Source organism: Mustela erminea, chromosome 2, assembly GCF_009829155.1.
Source record: "Mustela erminea isolate mMusErm1 chromosome 2, mMusErm1.Pri, whole genome shotgun sequence".
Classification (NCBI taxonomy): Eukaryota; Metazoa; Chordata; class Mammalia; order Carnivora; family Mustelidae; genus Mustela; species Mustela erminea.
This window is the reverse complement of record NC_045615.1, coordinates 118,370,848-118,390,284: the sequence shown is the minus strand read 5'-3', so window position 1 is coordinate 118,390,284 and position 19,437 is coordinate 118,370,848. Positions and strand designations below refer to the sequence as shown.

The following is a 19,437-nucleotide window of genomic DNA, read 5'->3' as shown; positions in this document are numbered from 1 at the left end:
AAGTAATAAAATTTTTAAGAGACCTGGGGGGAAAAATCAAATATAAATAAATAAATAAATAAATAAATAAATAAATAAATAAATAAAATCCTTCTCTTTGAGAATTGGGAAAAGATCCTCATTTAATTTATCTAAACCCCCTTTGAGAAAAACACAGAGCTACAGAATCTGGATTTTCAATCTATACAAAAAGGCAATGAGAGATCTTTAGGTTTTTAAAACATTCAATTAATTTCCCTTTTAGTGGTGGAACAGAGAAAGGATTAGAAAGCACTGAGACAAAACAAACTTGAAAAAAAGGCTGACACACTGAAAAGGAGGTAATAGAAGATAGTAGGAGGGAAGATGGAAAGACTTGCTAAACTGTATCTTTTGTTCTGGGAGAAGTGGGTGTAAATTAACAGATTCTGTTTGATAAATGGGAATTCTGAAGTGTCCCTGGCTCTAAATATTCAATAGGGTGTTGGAAATTCCCATCTGTAGTTCCCGAGACAAATCTGGGGAGCAGAAGTGGGGCCTGCTGGTATGTAGTTCACACATGAAGCCACAACAGTGAATACAATCTCCCAGAAAGAAAGTACAGTGACAGGAGAGTCAAGAAGAAAATGTATAAAAGGAAACGGTGAAGAACCAATAAAGGGTAGAAATGCTATGGAAGGGGACAACCTTGAAAGAGGGTAAGAATCAAAAGGTAAGATGCTGCAGAGGTCAAGGTTACTTTATTTTTAGCAAGAAGTCTAACAGATGCCAGCTAACAGGAAGCCTTAATTTGTAAAATGAAAAGTCACCATAACATCTTAATGGTAGGAAGAGAGCCATAATTATCTGGCAACACCCTCAAAGAAATGGCACAAAGCAGCCAACTATGGACAAGTAAAATGACAGAAGATCAGCATCAAAGGACCAGCCGTGTTGGAATCCATAAATGATGGTGCCAATTCCCACCAGCATTCCAAAGCTGGGAATACAGACAGCATATTCTCAAAACTGCTGAGTACTGGATAAGAGGTACAGCCTGGAAAGGATAATGATGATAAAGCATTTGAGGTGCTGTCAGTAACTAATCATAGAGTTCAGCATGGAGAAGAAACCAAGAGCAAAGTCAGAAGGCCAGTATCTTGACAAAACTGGAGGAGAAGTCCAGTTCTTGGCATAGAAACTTGAGAAGTTGCTATGTACTTGGAAAGAAAAATTTTAAGTAGCAATTTTAAGTATATTTCACTCCACTATAATCTATTTACATCTATAATCTCTATTGTATCATTTAGCAATTACTTGGCATGGTTGTCTCCGAACAGAACACAAATTCTCTAAGACACACTCTTAGGCTTATTTTAGAACTGGGAGAGAAGTTAAAACACCCAGAATTCAAACTTAGGTGTCCTCTCAAGGACAAAATTATACTGTCGGATACTTTGCAACAGTTAAAAGCACAGCTTTGCTGTGAAACATACACACGCAAAAGTCTGAGTCTTAAATCTTGTCCTTTACCAAGCCTGAGTTTTCTTGCCGGTAAAATAGATGCGTACATATATATTTAAACTAAGTTATTAGCCCGACTAACTTATATCAAGTGTCAGTAAACTCTTCTATTACTACTATTATTCTCTGAGAAGAGGGTAGGGAGTAGGAGGGCAAGGCATGGCAGCACCTCTGCTGAAGTTTGGGAGCAAACTTGAAAAGGGCCTGGAGGTAAATGATCAGGCATGTCACCTGACCTACAAGGCGCACTGTCTGTGGGCATGACCGGGAAACCTTATATTTACCCATCTTTCCCCCACTGAAGATTTACAGAGAACCTATATCCCAGCACTCGCCATCATGCTAGTTGCTCATACTGGAAGTAGCTGTGTATAATTACGATTGTTGACAAAAGATTTCAGGATCTCAAGTTGTTTATGTAAGTGAAAGATGACAGTTCCAGTTTTCATCCTCTCCCTTCATATTTATAATACGAATTCTTGAAAAAGCAACAAGAACCTTCAGATAACCATTAATAATAGATGTCTTGTGACTAATTTGCCAAACAGTTTCTTTCAGCAAGGAAAAAAAGCCCTCTGCTTCCTTAATAGAATATCAAACCCATTTTTCTGGTAATTAAAGCTTGATCCTTTCATCCAGCATTCTTAAGGAGTCATAGCAAACAAAGCCAACATATTCCAAAAAACCACAATTAAATAATAAGGCCCACAGAATGGCAGTCCAGTCCATGTGCCTTTCATCCAAACAGAGCAGGGTTTCACCAACAGGAGGGGATTTCAGTTTCAGCACCGCTGACAACCTGGGCAAAACAATCCTTTCCTACAAGGACACTCTTCTATGCACCAGGAGTTCAGCAACACTTCCAGCTTCTACCCATCTGAAGTCAGCAGCACCCTTCCTCAAACTATGAAAATCAAAACTGTCTCCAGATACTGGCAAATGTGAGGGGGCTGCAAAGGGGAGGTCACCTGGGTAGAAAACCACTTGTTTAAAGAAAGTCAAAAGTATTCCAATAAAATGGCAAAATCATCCGCTGTCTTTTTAAAAAAGAATAAGGGAAATTTTATCATTGGAAAACATAGTCTAGGTAATGAAAGAATCTTACTAATAAAATTACTATTCTGTATTATTGAATTGTTATAAAGAATGACAAAGTTAAAACTCATAATTTCTTGGAAGAGTTACTATTCTAATGAGTTTGAAGTATATCCTTTGTTAATTTCATTTAATGATTCCTTAGAACACAAAATATTCATTCTGAATAAAAACCAATTAAAAATTATTTGAAGAACACTGGGTAGAACTACTTTTCAAAGAGTCTGCTTACTCAAAACACAGAAGCTTAATGTTTAGAAAAGCGGAAAAATTTTGTTTTTATCACTATCTTTACTAACATGAAATCATGGCAAGTGCCATGCTAGGTTAGTATGTTCAAACTGCTTGTCATTGTATTTATCCCTTTTTGGCTGTGTTTTCCTTTATAAATTTGAAACTTTTTTTTTTTTTTAAATAAAGTTGTGGGGTTGTTTTTGTTGTTTTGTTTTGTCTTTTTTTTGTTTTGGACAGAGAGAGAGAGATCACAAGTAGGCAGAGAGACAGGCAGAGAGAGAGGAGGAAGCAGAATCCCTGCTGAGCAGACAGCACGATGTGGGGCTCGATCCCAGGACCCTGTGATCATGACCTGAGCCCAAGGCAGAAACTTAACCCACTGAGCCACCCAGGCGCCCCAAATTTGAAACTTTTTATACTGCAAACAAAATTCATTTTTAAAAAATGTCCTTATGGTGCTAATTCCCATTCTTCTATAAAAGCCCCTTACTCTACACTCAATTACCTCCATGTTTGTGCCAAGGGACTAATATGTGATTTACACTGTGTGTGTCTATGTGTGTTGGTGGGATGGACATATGAATTGGGAGCAGTCACAGCTACAGCCCCAACTACTCTAGGAGGGAAGTGACCCACAAGGTAGGGAAGTCTAGTCATCTTACCAACAGGCTCAGTCCCCATATTTCTCAAATTAGATATCTGTCACTTCTAAAATCCAAATAATAGAAGTTCCAACATGAACTATATAGAAAAGAAACCCATTTATACAAGAGCCACAAATATTTTAGAGAGCTGAAGAGCACACTTTGGGAAACACTACTATAGACCAAGGTTTAGAAAACCAAGCCAGCAGCCTGTTTCCATAATCCCTAGGAACTAAAAATGCCTTTTATATTTTTAAAGGGTTGTGAAAAAGAAAAGGAGACTAATATCATATGGACCTCAGATCCTAAAATACATGCACTACTTGGCTCTTTACAGAAAGCATTTGCTGACCCCTGCATAGGCAATAAAAAACAAAAAGATAATTTTAAAAGAAAAGTTGTAAAACAGAATGAATAATAACATTCTGATTTGTTTAACCAATTAAGTATATCACATGGTTGACATTTAATAAAATTATTTTTAAAAAACTCTTCCTTGAAACTGGACTTGGGGACACTCGCTAGCCTGGAATGCTCAACTGGACTCTTCTCACCTCTCCTCTGGACTTTGGCCAGGAGGTGACCAGACTCATGCCTCCAGCCCCCAGGCCCCCACCCCCACTCATGGAGCTGCCCCATTTCTGTCAGATTCCCCAGGTAGTCCATCACGTCATCACAGACACCCCTTTACAAAGCGAGCTCCACAACAGTTACAATTTGCAATGGAGAGTGCTCTACTCAAAGAAGTTTTAGAGCGACTTGTTCACATAAAGTTAAAACCAATTCTTTCACTGCAGGCTATTCAGTCTTAAACAAATCTTCAAGAGAGGGTACCTGTAATACAGTACTGATCCAACTATCAAACCAGACCAAGATCTCTCATTTTTCCCTCAAGTGCCAGTTTTGAAAATGACTATCTAGGGACAGGGCTAACAGTCTGTTCTCATAACACTAAGGAAACATTAAGGATGCTACACCAGGTTTCTGTTACCTATTGGTGACCAAGGCCAAACAACAGTATAGGTCATGTTCATAGGAGAATGCTGGCAAATCTCATTCCATTCCATCCAGTAATAAAAATAAAATGAACAACCCATACGTAATTCTATGAAATTCTAAGAAAGTTGATACAGAGATAAACTGCTTTAAGTTCTGTCTCACAGCTATGAAACAAATCCTTTCATAAACTCTTGTTGTTTTTATTCCCCCTCCCAAATAGACAAAGCCATTACATTGTAAGGACTGGGTCATCATCACTAATAGAACAATACTTCTGTGTCCTATTATTTTAAAGTGTCTGTTTATTTATTTTGGAAACACTACTTAAGGCTTTTCCCGTGTAGAGAAAAATCAGACTTGAGAATTTGGTAACATGTAACAGTAGGGAGTGCTGAAATTCAAAGGTAGGTCATCATCTTAGTTCTCAGATATCTAGGCCTGGCTGATCTAAACTTGGCTCCTCAAATCCCAAGGACCACATGGACCCTTCCTATTCCAGCTCATCTTCTTCTTCCCCCAAGATGCCCTACAAACATATGACTGGCCTAAGTAAAGTTGGATACTAGTTGCAACCACTGTTATATGAATTATTTACCACTTATAAACTAATTATCTGACTCAAAACTATATAGTGCAAAGGTCACACATTACTATCAATGTATATTTAACTTTATGGTTTTATTTACTATAAACCTGTATCTGTTTCATTTTGACTTAGTTTATATGGTGTTTGCTACTCATGACTGTCTTAAAAGGAAAATCCTTAACTGGATTAAAACATGAATATTGTATTCTGTAATATAAAATGTAAAGTAACCTCTGATTTCTAGAAAAGAACCAAAGCAGACATTATTCTGAGCTAAGTCAATAAAACAGAATGGATGATTCTCTTGTCACAAACTGAAGGGGATGGATCATAGTCATAGCAAATAGCGACTTTAGCTATAAGCCAGGGCAGACAAGGAGAATACATCGCTTTAAGAGTTTCTCATTAGGCAGTGGTGAACTGCTTCTCAAAACTGCATGCTATGGACAATAAAGAAGAGATTCACAAAGAAGAAAATAGGGACTCACTCAAAGACAAAAGAAGCCCAAAATTAATACACGAATATTTACAAAATATATATAACCTGTGTTGAAGTAAACAACACATACGGAGGTTAAATCTTAACTGTCCTCTTAAGATGTTATGCCTTATTCTGAGACAACCTGAAAATAAGCCAAGGAAGAGCCTGGCAACTATGTTTTTCTATAGTTTGACCAGGAGAGTAATGGAGGTATGTATAAGTACAGTGAGAAGTGAGGTATGATAGTGAAAGCAAGGAGGACTGGGCTTCAGAAAAAAAGAACCTTATGAAGGAAACCCCAATAGTATATGAATTCAAGCAAACATGAGTTAGTGGATACCAATCTGCAGTATTGCAGCGGGGAAGAAAGTTAAGAGTACATGCTTTTGAAGGTTGTCTTTAACTTCAGCGCATTTAAAATTCCAGCTCTAACCTTGTGATTATTAACAACACGGTAAAGTCTCTTGGTACAATGGCATCTTAAGTTGAATAACATCTATGTTTTCTAAAAGCACATGTTACAGGGCCACTCCAAGTCATAATGGCAGAGTTCAGACACACTCTCACATAAGGTACGGGCACGCTCACTGTAATCTATTCAGCATTCCTGGAGAATGACACCTAGTTGCATTGCAACTAGTATTTTCACTGATGACGCCAGGTTCTAAATGACAAAATGAGAAGCCTCCACTATAAAAGAACAACTGTTTCTATACATCAATATAAGGTCTGGTTATTCTGTTTTGTGTTTGAATCCACAGTCAGTTATACCCATGAGCCTCATGAAGGGGATTATTTAAAAGAGAGTAGGATGCCCTTGTAAGTTAGCACTCAATTGCTTCTATATGTGTGTTTCTGAAAGAATGTCATATTCAAAAGAAAAAAAAGTGAACTGATAATAATGCTGAGTAGTACATGGTGTTAATTATCCTTATCAAAAATTTACATTTTATGTAGGTAGAACTATGTTCTAAGCACTACCCAAAACACTGTCCTTTAAAAAAAAAGATAATTTTTAAATACTGCTTAATGTGAAAGATGAGGGTAAGGACAGAATAGGGGAGTTCTAATGATTTATTTTTTTAAGGGACCCTCTCTGAATTAGTTCCCTACCTACCCACATCACAATTAAAAGAGATTTAAAATTCCTTTAAAAACATTTTTAAATTTTTTTATTTGAGAGAGAGCAGGAGAGAGAAAAAATGAGGCAGGGGAGGGATAGAGGGAGAGGAAGAAGCAGGCTCCCCACTGAGTAGGAAACCTGACTCAGGGCTCCATCCCAGGATCCTGGGACCATGACCTGAGCAGAAGGCAGATACTTAAACCAAGTGAGCTACCCAGGTGCCCCTAAAAACATTTTTAATAGAATAAAGGACACTAAAGTTTTCCTAACAGCAAAAACTCTTTAAAGGAAAAATGGCGAAAATATGATTAAAAGGAACCTATATTTGCTATACTATCAAAAGGGAAAACTTCCTGCTTCATTTTTAATTTGGGGCTTAAAATTAAATTTTTATTACAGAATTGGACATTGATTTTACATTCCAATGTTCTGTTTGACACAAAAATGTTTTACTAAATTTGCTTTATATTAGCTTGGATAATAAAGAATAAGGGGGGCCTGGGTGGCTCAGTCAGTTAAACGTCTGACTCTTGATTTCAGCTCAGGTCATGATCTCAGATTGAGCCCTGTGTTGAGCTCTGTGCTGGCCATTCAGCCTGCTTAAGATTCTCCCTCTCTTTGGGGCACCTGGGTGGCTTAGTGGGTTAAAGTCTCTGCCTTCAGTTCAGGTCATGATCCCAGGGTCCTGGGATCGAGCCCCGCATCGGGCTCTCTGCTCATCGGGGAGCCTGCTTCCCCCTTTCTCTCTGCCTGCTACTCTACCTACTTGTGATCTCTGTCTGTCAATTAAATAAATTAATTAATTAATAAAAAAAGAGATTATCCCTCTCCCTTTGCCCGCTGCCTCTCTCTCCCTTTCTAAAAAATAATTTTTAAAAAAGATAATAAAGGATTACAATCTGTAAGTTCATTCTCTTTTCTTAAAAAAGATTTAAAAAGAAAAGCTTAACTGAATTCTCTCCCTAAAAGATACACTAATTCCTTTTAAGGTATTTTTAAAGGACAAAGCTAATAAAATCTTTTACAACTTTACTGAAATTTAATTGAAACAATAAAACGTATTCATTTTCAAGTGTATAGTTGGATAAGTTTTGGCATATGGATAAACCATCAACCACAATCCAGATGAAGGTAGTCATCATTCCCAAGTTTCTCTTCTGCCTCTTTGTAATCCCTCTTCTTACCCCTCCCTGGCCCCAGGAAACCAATGGTCTGGCTTTGCCATTATAGATTAGTTTCCATTTCGTAGAATTTTATACCAGTGGGAATCATATAGTAAATATCCATTTTTTTCTGGCTTCTTTTGAAAACTGACCATAATTAGATTTATCTATGTTGCTGCATATACCAACAGTTCATTCCTTTTACTGCTGAACAGAAATCCATTGTAGTATATGCCACAATTTGTTGATCCACTCACTGGTGGATGTTTGGATTATGCCTGTTTGGCTATTGTAACCAACAATATCGTAAACATCTGTGTTTAAGTCTTTGTATTCACATTATGTCTTAATTTTTCCTGACTAAATATGTAAAAACGGAATGGCTGGGCCATTCAGTAGGAATATACTTAACTTTTTGAGAAAGTGTCAGGTTATTTTCCAAAGTTGTACTACTTTACATACCCACCACTAGGGTGAAGAGTGTTAACTGTTCTAACACATATCTCTTCATGGTCTTTTAAGGTTTTATTTTTTGCTTTTTTTAAAGACTTTATTTAGTTATTTATTTGACAGAGAGAGGGAGAAACTACCAGCAGGGGGAGCAGCAGAAAGAGGGAGAAGAAGCAGGCTCCCACTGAGCAGAGAGCTCGATCCCAGGACCCTGGATCATGACCTGAGCCAAAGGCAGACACTTAACCCACCAAGCCAGCCAGGTGCCCTGCCCTTTCATTGTGGTCTTACTCTGCATTTCTTCAGCTGTTATTTGCCATATATACACAATGTCTGGAGTTTCTGCTCAAATCATCTTCCCATTTAAAAAAGAGGTTATTTCCTTATTATTGACTTTTTGGAGTTCTTTTCATAATCTGGATAAATGCTTTATTCTTAATTTGGATGAAGTAAAATTTATCCACTTCTTTCTTTCAGAGATAGTGCTTTTGGTGTTATATCTAAGAAATCTTTGTCTAACCCAACATCACAAAGATATTCTCCTATATTTTCTTCTAAAAGCTGTATAATTTGAAGTTTTATATTTAGGTATAATTTTAGCTAATTTTTATATATGGTTCGAGACACGGATCATAGTTAGTTTGTGTTTGTGTGTATGTAAATGATAGGGATGTATGGATATCCAATTGTTCCAGAATCCTTTGTTAAACACCCTTCAACTAAATTGCTTTTGCAACTTGACTGAAGACTATACATCACAAGAACTGCTTCTAGCTACTACCTGTTACAGTGATCTACCTTGGCTATCTTTCTGTCAATACATCCTTGATTACTGTATATAGCTTTTTACTAAGTTTTGAAAACAAGTAGTCTAAGTTCTTCCTGCTCTTTTTCATGGTTGTTTTGGGTAGTCTGGTTGTTTGCATTTACATGTAAGTTTTAGAAACAGCTTGTCAACTGCTAAAAAAGTCCACTGGGATTTGGCTGGATGTTGAATCCATAGATGAATTTGGGAAGAAGTGACATCTTAACAATATTGAGTATTCTGTTCCCAGAACATTTATTTAGGACTTCAAGTTCTCTCAACAACATTTTAAGGCTTTAAAATATATAGTTTTTGTATGTCTTATGTCAGATTTTCCCATAAAAATTACATATTTTTGATGCTATTAAATATAGCATTTTTATTAAATTCTAATTTTCCATTGTTCATATTAAAAATACAATTCATTTTTATATGTTGATCTACCTTGATAAAACTCACCTATTAGTTTTAGCAGCTTTTTAAAATAGATTCCATAGGATTTTCCATATAGATGATCATGATGTCTGCAAATAAAGACAGTTTTACTTCTTTCTTTCCAATTTGGATGCCTTTCTTCTCTTTCCTGGACTTACTGTACTAACTAGAACCTTATTTACAATTTTAAATGGAAGTGGTAAAAAGAGACAACCTTACATTGTTCCTGATCTTGAGGGAAAACATTCAGTCTTTCACAATTAAGCATCATGTTTAGTTTTTTCATAGGTATACATTTTCAGAATGAGGAAATACTTTATTCCTAATTTGATGAGAATTTTGATCAGAATGAATGTCAAAAGTTTTTCCAAACGTCCTGAGATGACCATATGATTTTCCTTTTTGTTCCATTAATATACTGAATTACACTGATTTCCATTTCTAAGATAAAACCATATTGTCATTTTCATTGTAAAAATGTAAGACTTTTTGCATCTGTGTTCATAAGGGATATTGGTTTATAGTTTTATTTTCTCAAAATGTCTCTGCCATGCTTTTAACAGGACAACTCTGTCCTCACAGAATGAACTGGAAAGAATATCCTGCTCTCCAATTTCCTGGAAGAGTATATAAAGAACTGGCATGATTTATTTCTCAAATATCTGGTAGAATTCAAAAGTAAATTCATCTGAGCCTATAGTTTTCTTTGTGGGAAGGTTTGTAATTACAAATTTGATTTCTTTAGTTAATAGAGCTATTTAGGTTATCTGTTTCTTCTTGAGTAAACTTCAGTAGTTTGCTAGTTTCAAGGAATTTGTGCATTTCTTCAAAAGTTGTTGAATTTATTGGCAGAAACTTATTTATAATATCTATTATCTCCTTTCTAGTTTTTTAGGTCTAAAAAGGTCTTTATTCTGTCTTGCCTGGGGATAAAATTCTAGGTTGCTGCATTTTTTTTCCCTTCTGAGTACTTTAAAGCTCTTGCTTCATTGTCTTCTCCCTAGCAAAGGAGAAATTCCTTTATATGTATCTTTTTTCTCTGTTGCTTTTAACATTTTCTTTATCACTAACTTTAAGCGATCTGATTACAATATGTTCCAGTGTAGTTTTTTCACTTGGGTTTACTGAATTCTCAGAACTATGGTTTTAACAGTTTTCACCAAATTAAGGAAAATTTCAGCTGTTATTTCTTCATCTCTCCTTTTAGTCATACCTCCCCCTTCGATGACTCCAATTACTTGGATGTTAGCCACTTGAACATAAACCCAGCTCACTTACGATGTTATTTTACCCCCAGACCTTTTCTTTATGTTCACTTTGGCTAGTTTCTATTGGTATGTCTTCAAGTTCATTAGTTTTTCTTTCAGCAACATGTACCTGTAATAATCCCCATCAAGTGTATTTCATCTTAAATATTTTAATTTTCATCTCTAGAAATTTGATTTAGATACCTTTTTAATCTTCCATATCCTCTATTTAACTTGTTCAGTCTTTCCTCTAGCTCAGAGATCACAATACAATTTATAAACCAAATCTGATGCACTCCACATGTCCATTGGTTTACATGTGGTCTATGGCTGCCTTCTTACAAAAGTTGAGTAGTTACAGCAGAGGCTACATGGATCACAAAAACTAAAATATTTACCATCTTATCATTTAACAAAAAAATAGGCAAACTCCTGATGCTATTAGCATACTGAACATATAGAAGACAAATATAATAACTGCTATAATGTCTTTGATTCCCATCATGTATGTCACTCCTGGGTTGGTTTTAATTGAGTTTTCTCCTCATATGGGTATTTTCCTACTTTTTGTAGGACTGGTATGTTTTGATTAGATGTCAAGACTCAATCTTACTTTTGAGTATTTGATATTTTTCAATTTTTAGAAATATTATTGAGATTTATTCTGGTATATATTCAAGCTACTCGGAAAAAATCTGATCCTTTCAATCCTGTTTTAATGCTTCTTAGGTAAAATGCTCTGGTGAGCAGCATTTAATGTTGGCCAAATTTTGCACCACTACTGAAGGGAAACTCTTCTGTGTGGTAGTAGATGCATCATGAAGTGTAGTATTTTTCCACTTTAGCTGCTGGGAAAAGGCCGTTTGTAGTATGAGCTTCGGGAATTTTTTCCTCTAACCCTTCAACTTGATTTTTTTTTTTTTTTTAAGATTTTATTTATTTGACAGACAGAAATCACGGGTAGGCAGAGAGGCAGGCAGAGGGAGAGGAAGGGAAGCAGGCTCCCTGCTGAGCAGAGAGCCCGATGCCAGGCTCAATCCCAGGACCCTGGGATCATGACCTGAGCCAAAAGCAGAGGCTCTAACCCACTAAGCCACCCAGGTGCCCCTTCAACTTGATTTTTATCTTCCAGCCTTAGGCAGTTTCCCAACACACATGTGCTGATCAATACTCAGCTGAAGATGAGAGGGGACCTTCTGCAGATCTCTGGATCTCTTTCCTCTCCAGCTCTCTGCCCTGGGAACTCTAGCCACCTTGAACCCCATGACACCTAGCTCCATCTCTTCACCTCAAGGTACTTAACCAGGCTCCACTTGGATTCCTACTCTCTATGTAATGTTCTAGAAACTCTCTAGGTACTAGGCTGGAGCAACTGTGGAGCTCACCTCACTTGTTTCCTGTCTCTCAAGGATCACTGTCCTTTCTTGCCTGCCATCTATGATTTTGAAAATCGTTGTTTTTTTATTTCGTCCAGGTCTTTAGCAGTTTCAGTTTGGAGAGTAATTCCAGTCCCTGTTGTTCCATCTTAGCCAAAAGCAGATGACTTAAAAGCTTACTAAAATTTTCCAAACAGGGAAAATTACTTAAAAATCATGATAAAGTAGACAGGACCTAATTATATTACTATATATACTTGAAGAAAGGAAAGGACCATCTCCTTATGATATTTATTATCATCACTCTGCTATTTTTACAGAGGTGTCCATTAAAAGCAAGTGATTTATTCATTAAAATATATTTTATGGTTAGGAGTCATTCTGGAACCAATCTATTTCTACTAGTAATAAAATAAAAATATCTATTATTAAATTGTAACTATTAAAATATCTACACATGTGAATTAAGTAATTCTGCTTAGAATTTCTTCAAGATATATACAAACACGTATTTAACGTCTCTAGAAATTCTTTAAAATTTAAGTAATTTCAGACTTATAGGAAAAGTGGCAAAAATAGTACAAAGAATTCCTAGTCCCCTTTCCTCCATATTCGCTGAACATCAATATTTTACCATATTTATGGTTGGTTTTTTTTTTTTTAAGGTTTTACTTATTTGACAGAGAGAGACACAGTGAGAGAGGGAACATAAGCAGGAGGAGTGAGAGAGGGAGAAGCAGGCTTTCCACTGATCAGGGAGCCTGATGTGGGGCTCAATCCCAGCACTCTGGGATCATGACCTGAGCTGAAGGCAGATACTTAAGGACTGGGCCACCCAGATGCCCCCATATTTATGCTTTTAAGCCATTAAGAACTCATTGTAGATATAAAGCTCTTATACCCAGAAGGCTTCAGTGTTAATTTCCTAAAATGAAAGACATACTTTAAATAAGCATAATGCAATTATCACTGATACAAATACTTGTGTACATGGATTTTATTCAAATGTTGCCAACTGTCCCTGTCCCACAAATGTCCTTTACATAGGGAATGGAAGGCAGTGTTGAGAAACTAATGCTCTCAAAACAAATAAGGATAGCCACCGGTTTTCGTAAATTAAGTTGAGCTGGAATACAATCATACCATTCACTTATGTATTGACATCTATGGCTGATTTGGGGATATAAAAACGGAGATAAGAAGTCACAACAGCCTTGGTATGGACTAAAAAGTCTAATACACCTTTATTATCTGGCCCATTACAGAAAATATTTGCTAACTCCAGCTTTAAAAAAAAAAAAAACAAACTTCTTCCTGACCCAGAATTTAATTGTCATGTCTTTTTGGCCTTCATTAATCTGCTATTCCTCAGTCTTTGTTTTTTATGATCTTGGTAAGTCTGAAGAGTAAATGCTATTTATTTTATGGAATGTCCCTCATTTGTGCCTGTCTGTGGCATTTTTCTTATGCTTAGACTGAGTTTATGCATTTCTGGCTGGAACATCACAAAAGTGACACTGTGTCATCTTCCTCAGGATGCACATGATGCTTACTTGTCCATTACTAGTGATGTTAATTTAGATCACTTCATTAAGGTAGTGTCTGCTAAGTTTCTTCATGGCTATGTTACTATTGTTCACTTTATAATTAATACATACTTTGTGAGGATATACTTAAAGTATAAGTGAATATTTGTTTCTCACCAGACTTTAGACCAAGAGTTTAAGCATTCACTGACAATTTTTGCCTGAAACAATTATCACTGTAGTGGTTGCCAAAGTATGATTTCCTAGTTCCATCATTCCCTCTACATTTATTTGGTGGAATTCTGCTATAAAAGAAAGAGTTCCTCTCCTCCACTATAGAATCATTTCTTTAACTCAATGTAGACTCTTAAACTGTATTTTATTCTATGGGTTCTTATCTATTACTATCATTATTTATTTTGAAGACTGAAGTAGCCATGTTTGACTAAAGGGAACTTCCTCAAACTGGTTCCCTTTCTGTGTCCTTTTGGCATGTCCCTATCATTCTTTGTGTGCAACAGCTTTTTAACAATAACGATAATGTGGACATAACCTAGTGGTTATCAATGTAAAATATTAAATAAAGAGTAGTGTGAAGGCAATGAAAAAGTATGGAAACATGAAAGATAACAAGTAGAAGATGTAGAGTAAGTGGAGTTAAAAGGTCCAGAACAATGGTAGAGCATGATGCCAGACTTAAAAAAAAATAAAGATAAAACAGACAAGCATATGCTTATATTCGCATGCAATTTTCTAGAAAGACAGTAAGAATGCAGGATTAACATTAAATCTAGGATGTAACTGTGCAACTAGGTGTTCTACTTTTTATTTTACAACTGCTAATTGCTGAAAAATTTAAAAATCATTTCAAGACTAATACTTTATATCTAACATTTGGAATTAACATTTGTATACTGTAAAATTAATTTACATTATTAGAACACAATGTAATATTTATAGTCTCCTTAAAAGTGAGTAAAATCATGTTTTCTTTAAAATTCTTTTCTAAAGCATTTATGAAATATCTTTCAGGTGCCACCTATAATCAATAAATTGTGACTGGCTAAATGCAGCTAGACTGGCTAGATATAAGAAGCTATCTTTATATTGTCATCCTTGTTAACTATCTAATACTCCAAGATTAATTCTTGAAAGGTTCACTTTCCCCCTTTGAACTATATCCTATCATCCTCTTTTTAGTGGGGCAAGGGAGGGAGGATATGGGGAAGGATGAGAATAAGCTTATGATCTAGATACCACTATTGAATAACTCTTTCAAAAGCACCTAATACAGTTTTTAAGATAATAGAACCTGCTATTTTCATGAAAGGTTTGGGTGAAAAACTAATATAATGCTTACCTAGTGAGTCGTTTAGGTGGAGGCCGCTCACCAAATTTTCTGGAAAAAACAAGAAAAAAAATAAATACATAGGCTATATGACACAGTACACAGTAAGCTTTTTAGGCACCATTTGAAATTCCTTTATGACTTGTATTTCAACTCCACTAAAGAACAGCATAAAGGAAAATCCTCTAATAACCATCCATGCCCAGAAAAAAAAAATTCCTTTAAAAATGGTTCCTAAACAAAAATGCACTCTAAATAGGTCTTACACACCCACTCTGAGCATGTAGCATAATGATAAGACAAGGGACAGGTACCTCCTAGAGATACCTTGCAAAAAAACAAACAAAACCCAACAATGGCAACACTAATCAAAAACCCCCAGTCTCACACAACCTACAACACTCAGAAAAATTCTCAAACCCCAAGAGGTGGTATAGAGCTCAGTTTGTCATTTGCCAGGCACTTTGCTGTACATTGTTTACAACTTACCCTCTTTAATCATTATAGTACAATTTTGTGAAGTACATATGGATTCATTTTAAAAAGACAGAAAGCAACTTGCCCACAAAGTAAACTAAGTGGCAGGCAGAACTGAAATTTAAACCAGATGTTGACAAATATTATCGAATTTTGTATGGACCACTGAAGACCTAGAGTAGCCAAGGTCATCTTTAAAAACAATAAAGCTGGAGGTATCACAATTCCAGATTTCAAGATATAGGACAAAGCTGTAGTAATCAAAACAGTTGGGGCACTAACACAAAAACATAATCACAGATCATGAAACAACAGAAAACGCAGAAATAAACCCATGCTTACATGGTCAGTTAATCTGTAACATAGGAAGCAAGAATATACAATGGAGAAAAGAGTATTTTCAAAAAATAGTGTTGGGAACACTGGACTACTTACATGCAAAAAAATGAAACTGGACTACTTTTTAATTCTATAGAAAATACACTCAAAATGGATTAAAGATCTAAATGGGAGACTTGAAACCATAAAAATCCTACACGAGAACATGGGCAGTAACACCTCTGACACTGGCAAAAACAACATCTTTCTAGGTAAGTCCTCCAAGACAATGAAAGCAAAAGCAAAAATAAACTATTGTGACCACATCAAAATAAAATGCTTGTGCACAGCAAAGGAAACCAACAACAAAACAAAAAAGGCAACATAATAAATGGAAAAAGATATTTGCAAATGATACATCCAATAAAGATTTAATATCCAGGGGTGCTTGGATGGCTCAGTCGGTTAAGCGTCTACCTTCCGCTCAGATCACCATCCTGGAGTCCTAGGACCAAGCTCTGCATCGTGCTCCCTGATCAGTGCTCTGCTTCTCCCTCTGCCCCTCACCCTGATTGTGCTTGTGTATGCTCTCTCCCTCTCTCTCTCTCACTCAAATAAATAAAAACTTAGAAAAAAATACAGACTTAATATCCAAAATATATACAACTTGACGTTGAAACAATATGATTAAAAATGGGCAGAGGACCTGAATGGACATTTTTCCAGACATATAGATGGCCAAAAGACACATAAAAAGATGCTTAACATCACTAATCATCAGGGAAATACAAATCAAAACCAAAATGTGCTATCACCTTACAGCTGTCAAAATGGCTAAAATCAAAAATACAAAATATTACAAGGTTGACATGGACATAGAGAAAAAGGAACCCTTATGCATTGCTAGTAGAAATGTAAACTGGTAAAGCCACTGTGCAAAACAGTACTTCCTCAAAAATTAAAAACAGAAAATCCTCATGACGCAATTAATTCCACTACTGGGTACCTACCAAAAGAAAATGAAAACACTAATTCAAAATGGTACAAGCACCTCTATGTTTACTGCAGCATTACAATAGCCTACCAAGCAACCTAAGTACTGACAGATGAATAGATAAAAGAAAATATGGTGTGTGTGTACACACACACACACACACACACACACAGAGAGAGAGAGAGAGAGAGAGAGAGAAATATTACACAGACATAAAAAAGGGAGATCTTGCTATTTGAAAAAACATGGATGAACCTAGAGGGTATTACGCTAACTGAAATAAATCAAAGAAAGACAACAGCCCTATGATATCCCTCCTATGTGAAGTCTGAAAACAAAACAAATAAATAAACTAAAAAACAGAATCCGACCTATAGGGAATAAACTGATGCTTGCCAGAGGAAGGGGCATGGGGGGAATAGGCAAAATAGGTGAAGGGGAGAGGGAGATACAGGCTTCCATTACAGAATAAGTTAAGTCACAGCATATGGAATATTGTCAATCAAAGATAATATCACAGTGTTGTGTGCTATGAGAGTGTAGTCACACTTCTGAGTGCAACATAACAGAGAAGGTGAATCACTATACCATACACCTGAAACTAGTGTAACCCTGTGTCAACTATATGCAAATACAAAAATGTGCAAATAAAAAAATCTTAGATGTTGACTACTTAATTAGCTTACACTATATGGCCCTTCAGAAAGAAATACACTAAGTGGACGAAAAAAATATTTCAGCTGGTTGTTAAGAGGGCAAAGAAAAGCTTGAGCAAGGAGAAGAAAGCACAACTCAGGCTAGAGTTAGAATACAGCATGAAGGTTAAGAAAAATGCACCAAGTAAGATCAACTTCCAAATCCATGATTTAGTATTTTCTTGCCGTGTGTCTCTGAAATTACGTGACTCTCTAGACTTCAGTTTCCTCATGAGTAAAATGAGCACAGTGACTGTATTTACCTTAAAGAGGTGTTGAAGGGATTAAATGTGTTAATATACAGAAAACACACAGAACAATGCCTGGTACACAGTAAGAGCTCAACAAATATTAGAACTATTACTGTATTTTAGTTATAAATCAGTAAGACAAAATAACGAAATAAAGGAATTAAGTAGGATGCTAACAAGGATACATAAATATAAAGGAAGAAGAAACTAATTCCTGTGTGATGACCTATTTCCTCTGAAATAGGAAATGAGGTCTTCTGAGAGATGGTGGAACACAATCCTTGAAAAAGGACCAATAGAATTTTGTTTTCTTTTTTAACCAGACTGTAGTTTTAAACATGTTAAATGACCTGCTCATAGTCAGCTACACGTAAAGTCTAACTTAAAATTTCTCCACTGTATTTGATGTCCCGCAAAAATTATTAGCTTTGATGATAAAAGTCTTACAATCTGATTCTGTTGTGTAATTTAAGGCTATATGACATTTTTTATGAACTCAAAATTTACAAACCGTGTTATCTATGACTATGAATATTTTTGTTAACCCTGAAATACAGAAAAGTGACTTAAGTGAAACAGCATAAAAATATGAGTAAATAATCCAAGTTTTTTTTAGAAGAATTACTAATTCTTTGATTTTACCTTATAGGATATTCAATTTTAAAAACCAAGAAACAAAACACAATGTGTGGGTAGGAACTTCAGCAAGGCCACTGAATAACACAGGTTTTAAAACACTGAACTACTGGCAAATCTGTGAAATTCAGTTATGGAATTAAAGGCAAAAATCTTCTGAATCTTTTTCCACAGGGAAGACTTTTCTGAGCCTTTGAAACTGATGAAATGTACCATTAGAGTATGCAATTAAAATGTACTGTCTCACAGTTAGAAATAGTCTGCAAAAACCAAGACGCTTAAGACAGCCTTTAAAATACTTTTTTAAAAAAATATATATATGTAACAGCACAGCTATATTTTATAAAAAGGAGCAAAGTGAGATGTGGCCCAGAATCTACTCAAGGGGTTAAAATGGTGAAAATTTCAGAGACATAGTAAACAAATGAAATAAAACTTGTCAATGAAGATCATGACACAGTACTTTTCATATTAACTACTAATATTCCAGTCATCAAGCACCCTTTGAGATTTAACAGGTTTGTTACAGGACTAGTAAGAGATCTACTGCACTCAACTGAAATGTAAATTTTGTTTCTTGGTGCTCTGAAATGCTTTCAAAATTAGATTAACAACTAAATGTTGATTAAAATATCTGTCTTTGTTTCTTTGCAGAAAATACCAGTTACAGGAAGTCAACAATTACAGCACATGCTCCTGAAGTACAACTCCTATCCCACAGAAAACGTACAAGAGAACTCAACAGTGAGCATGCCAAGCTTGAACAGCACTTCAAAATTTAGCATCATTCTAAATTCTAAAGCTAGGTGCCATCCTAAGGCTAGGACTCTTATAAATGTTAATAAGATTAAACTACTTCTTCAGTATATAATAAAGCGTCTCCAATAATTGTTGTGCCAGCCCAGGTCCTTTCTTTAATGAATGTGCAATCACATTCTGTTTATCTCATTAAAACTAATAGTTACTATAGCTACTACAATGGGGAAAAATAAGTAAAGGGGTTTTCTGAGAAAAGTCATGCAATGCATTTAGTAGGTTCACAATGCAAAATTCTGAAGGCAGCAATTCAACC

At 35.7% G+C, this 19,437-nt stretch overlaps 1 protein-coding gene across 4 annotated transcripts in view; it reads right to left on the bottom strand.

Moving 5' to 3' along the window:
• RBPJ (recombination signal binding protein for immunoglobulin kappa J region) overlaps positions 1–19,437 on the bottom strand; it is a 215,192-nt gene that overhangs the window by 24,988 nt on the left and 170,767 nt on the right. For all 4 annotated transcript variants that reach the window (XM_032334027.1, XM_032334030.1, XM_032334029.1 and 1 more), the window contains one exon: positions 15,007–15,045. In XM_032334027.1, the coding sequence (XP_032189918.1) occupies positions 15,007–15,045 (39 nt within the window). The remainder of the gene's footprint in view (positions 1–15,006; positions 15,046–19,437) is intronic.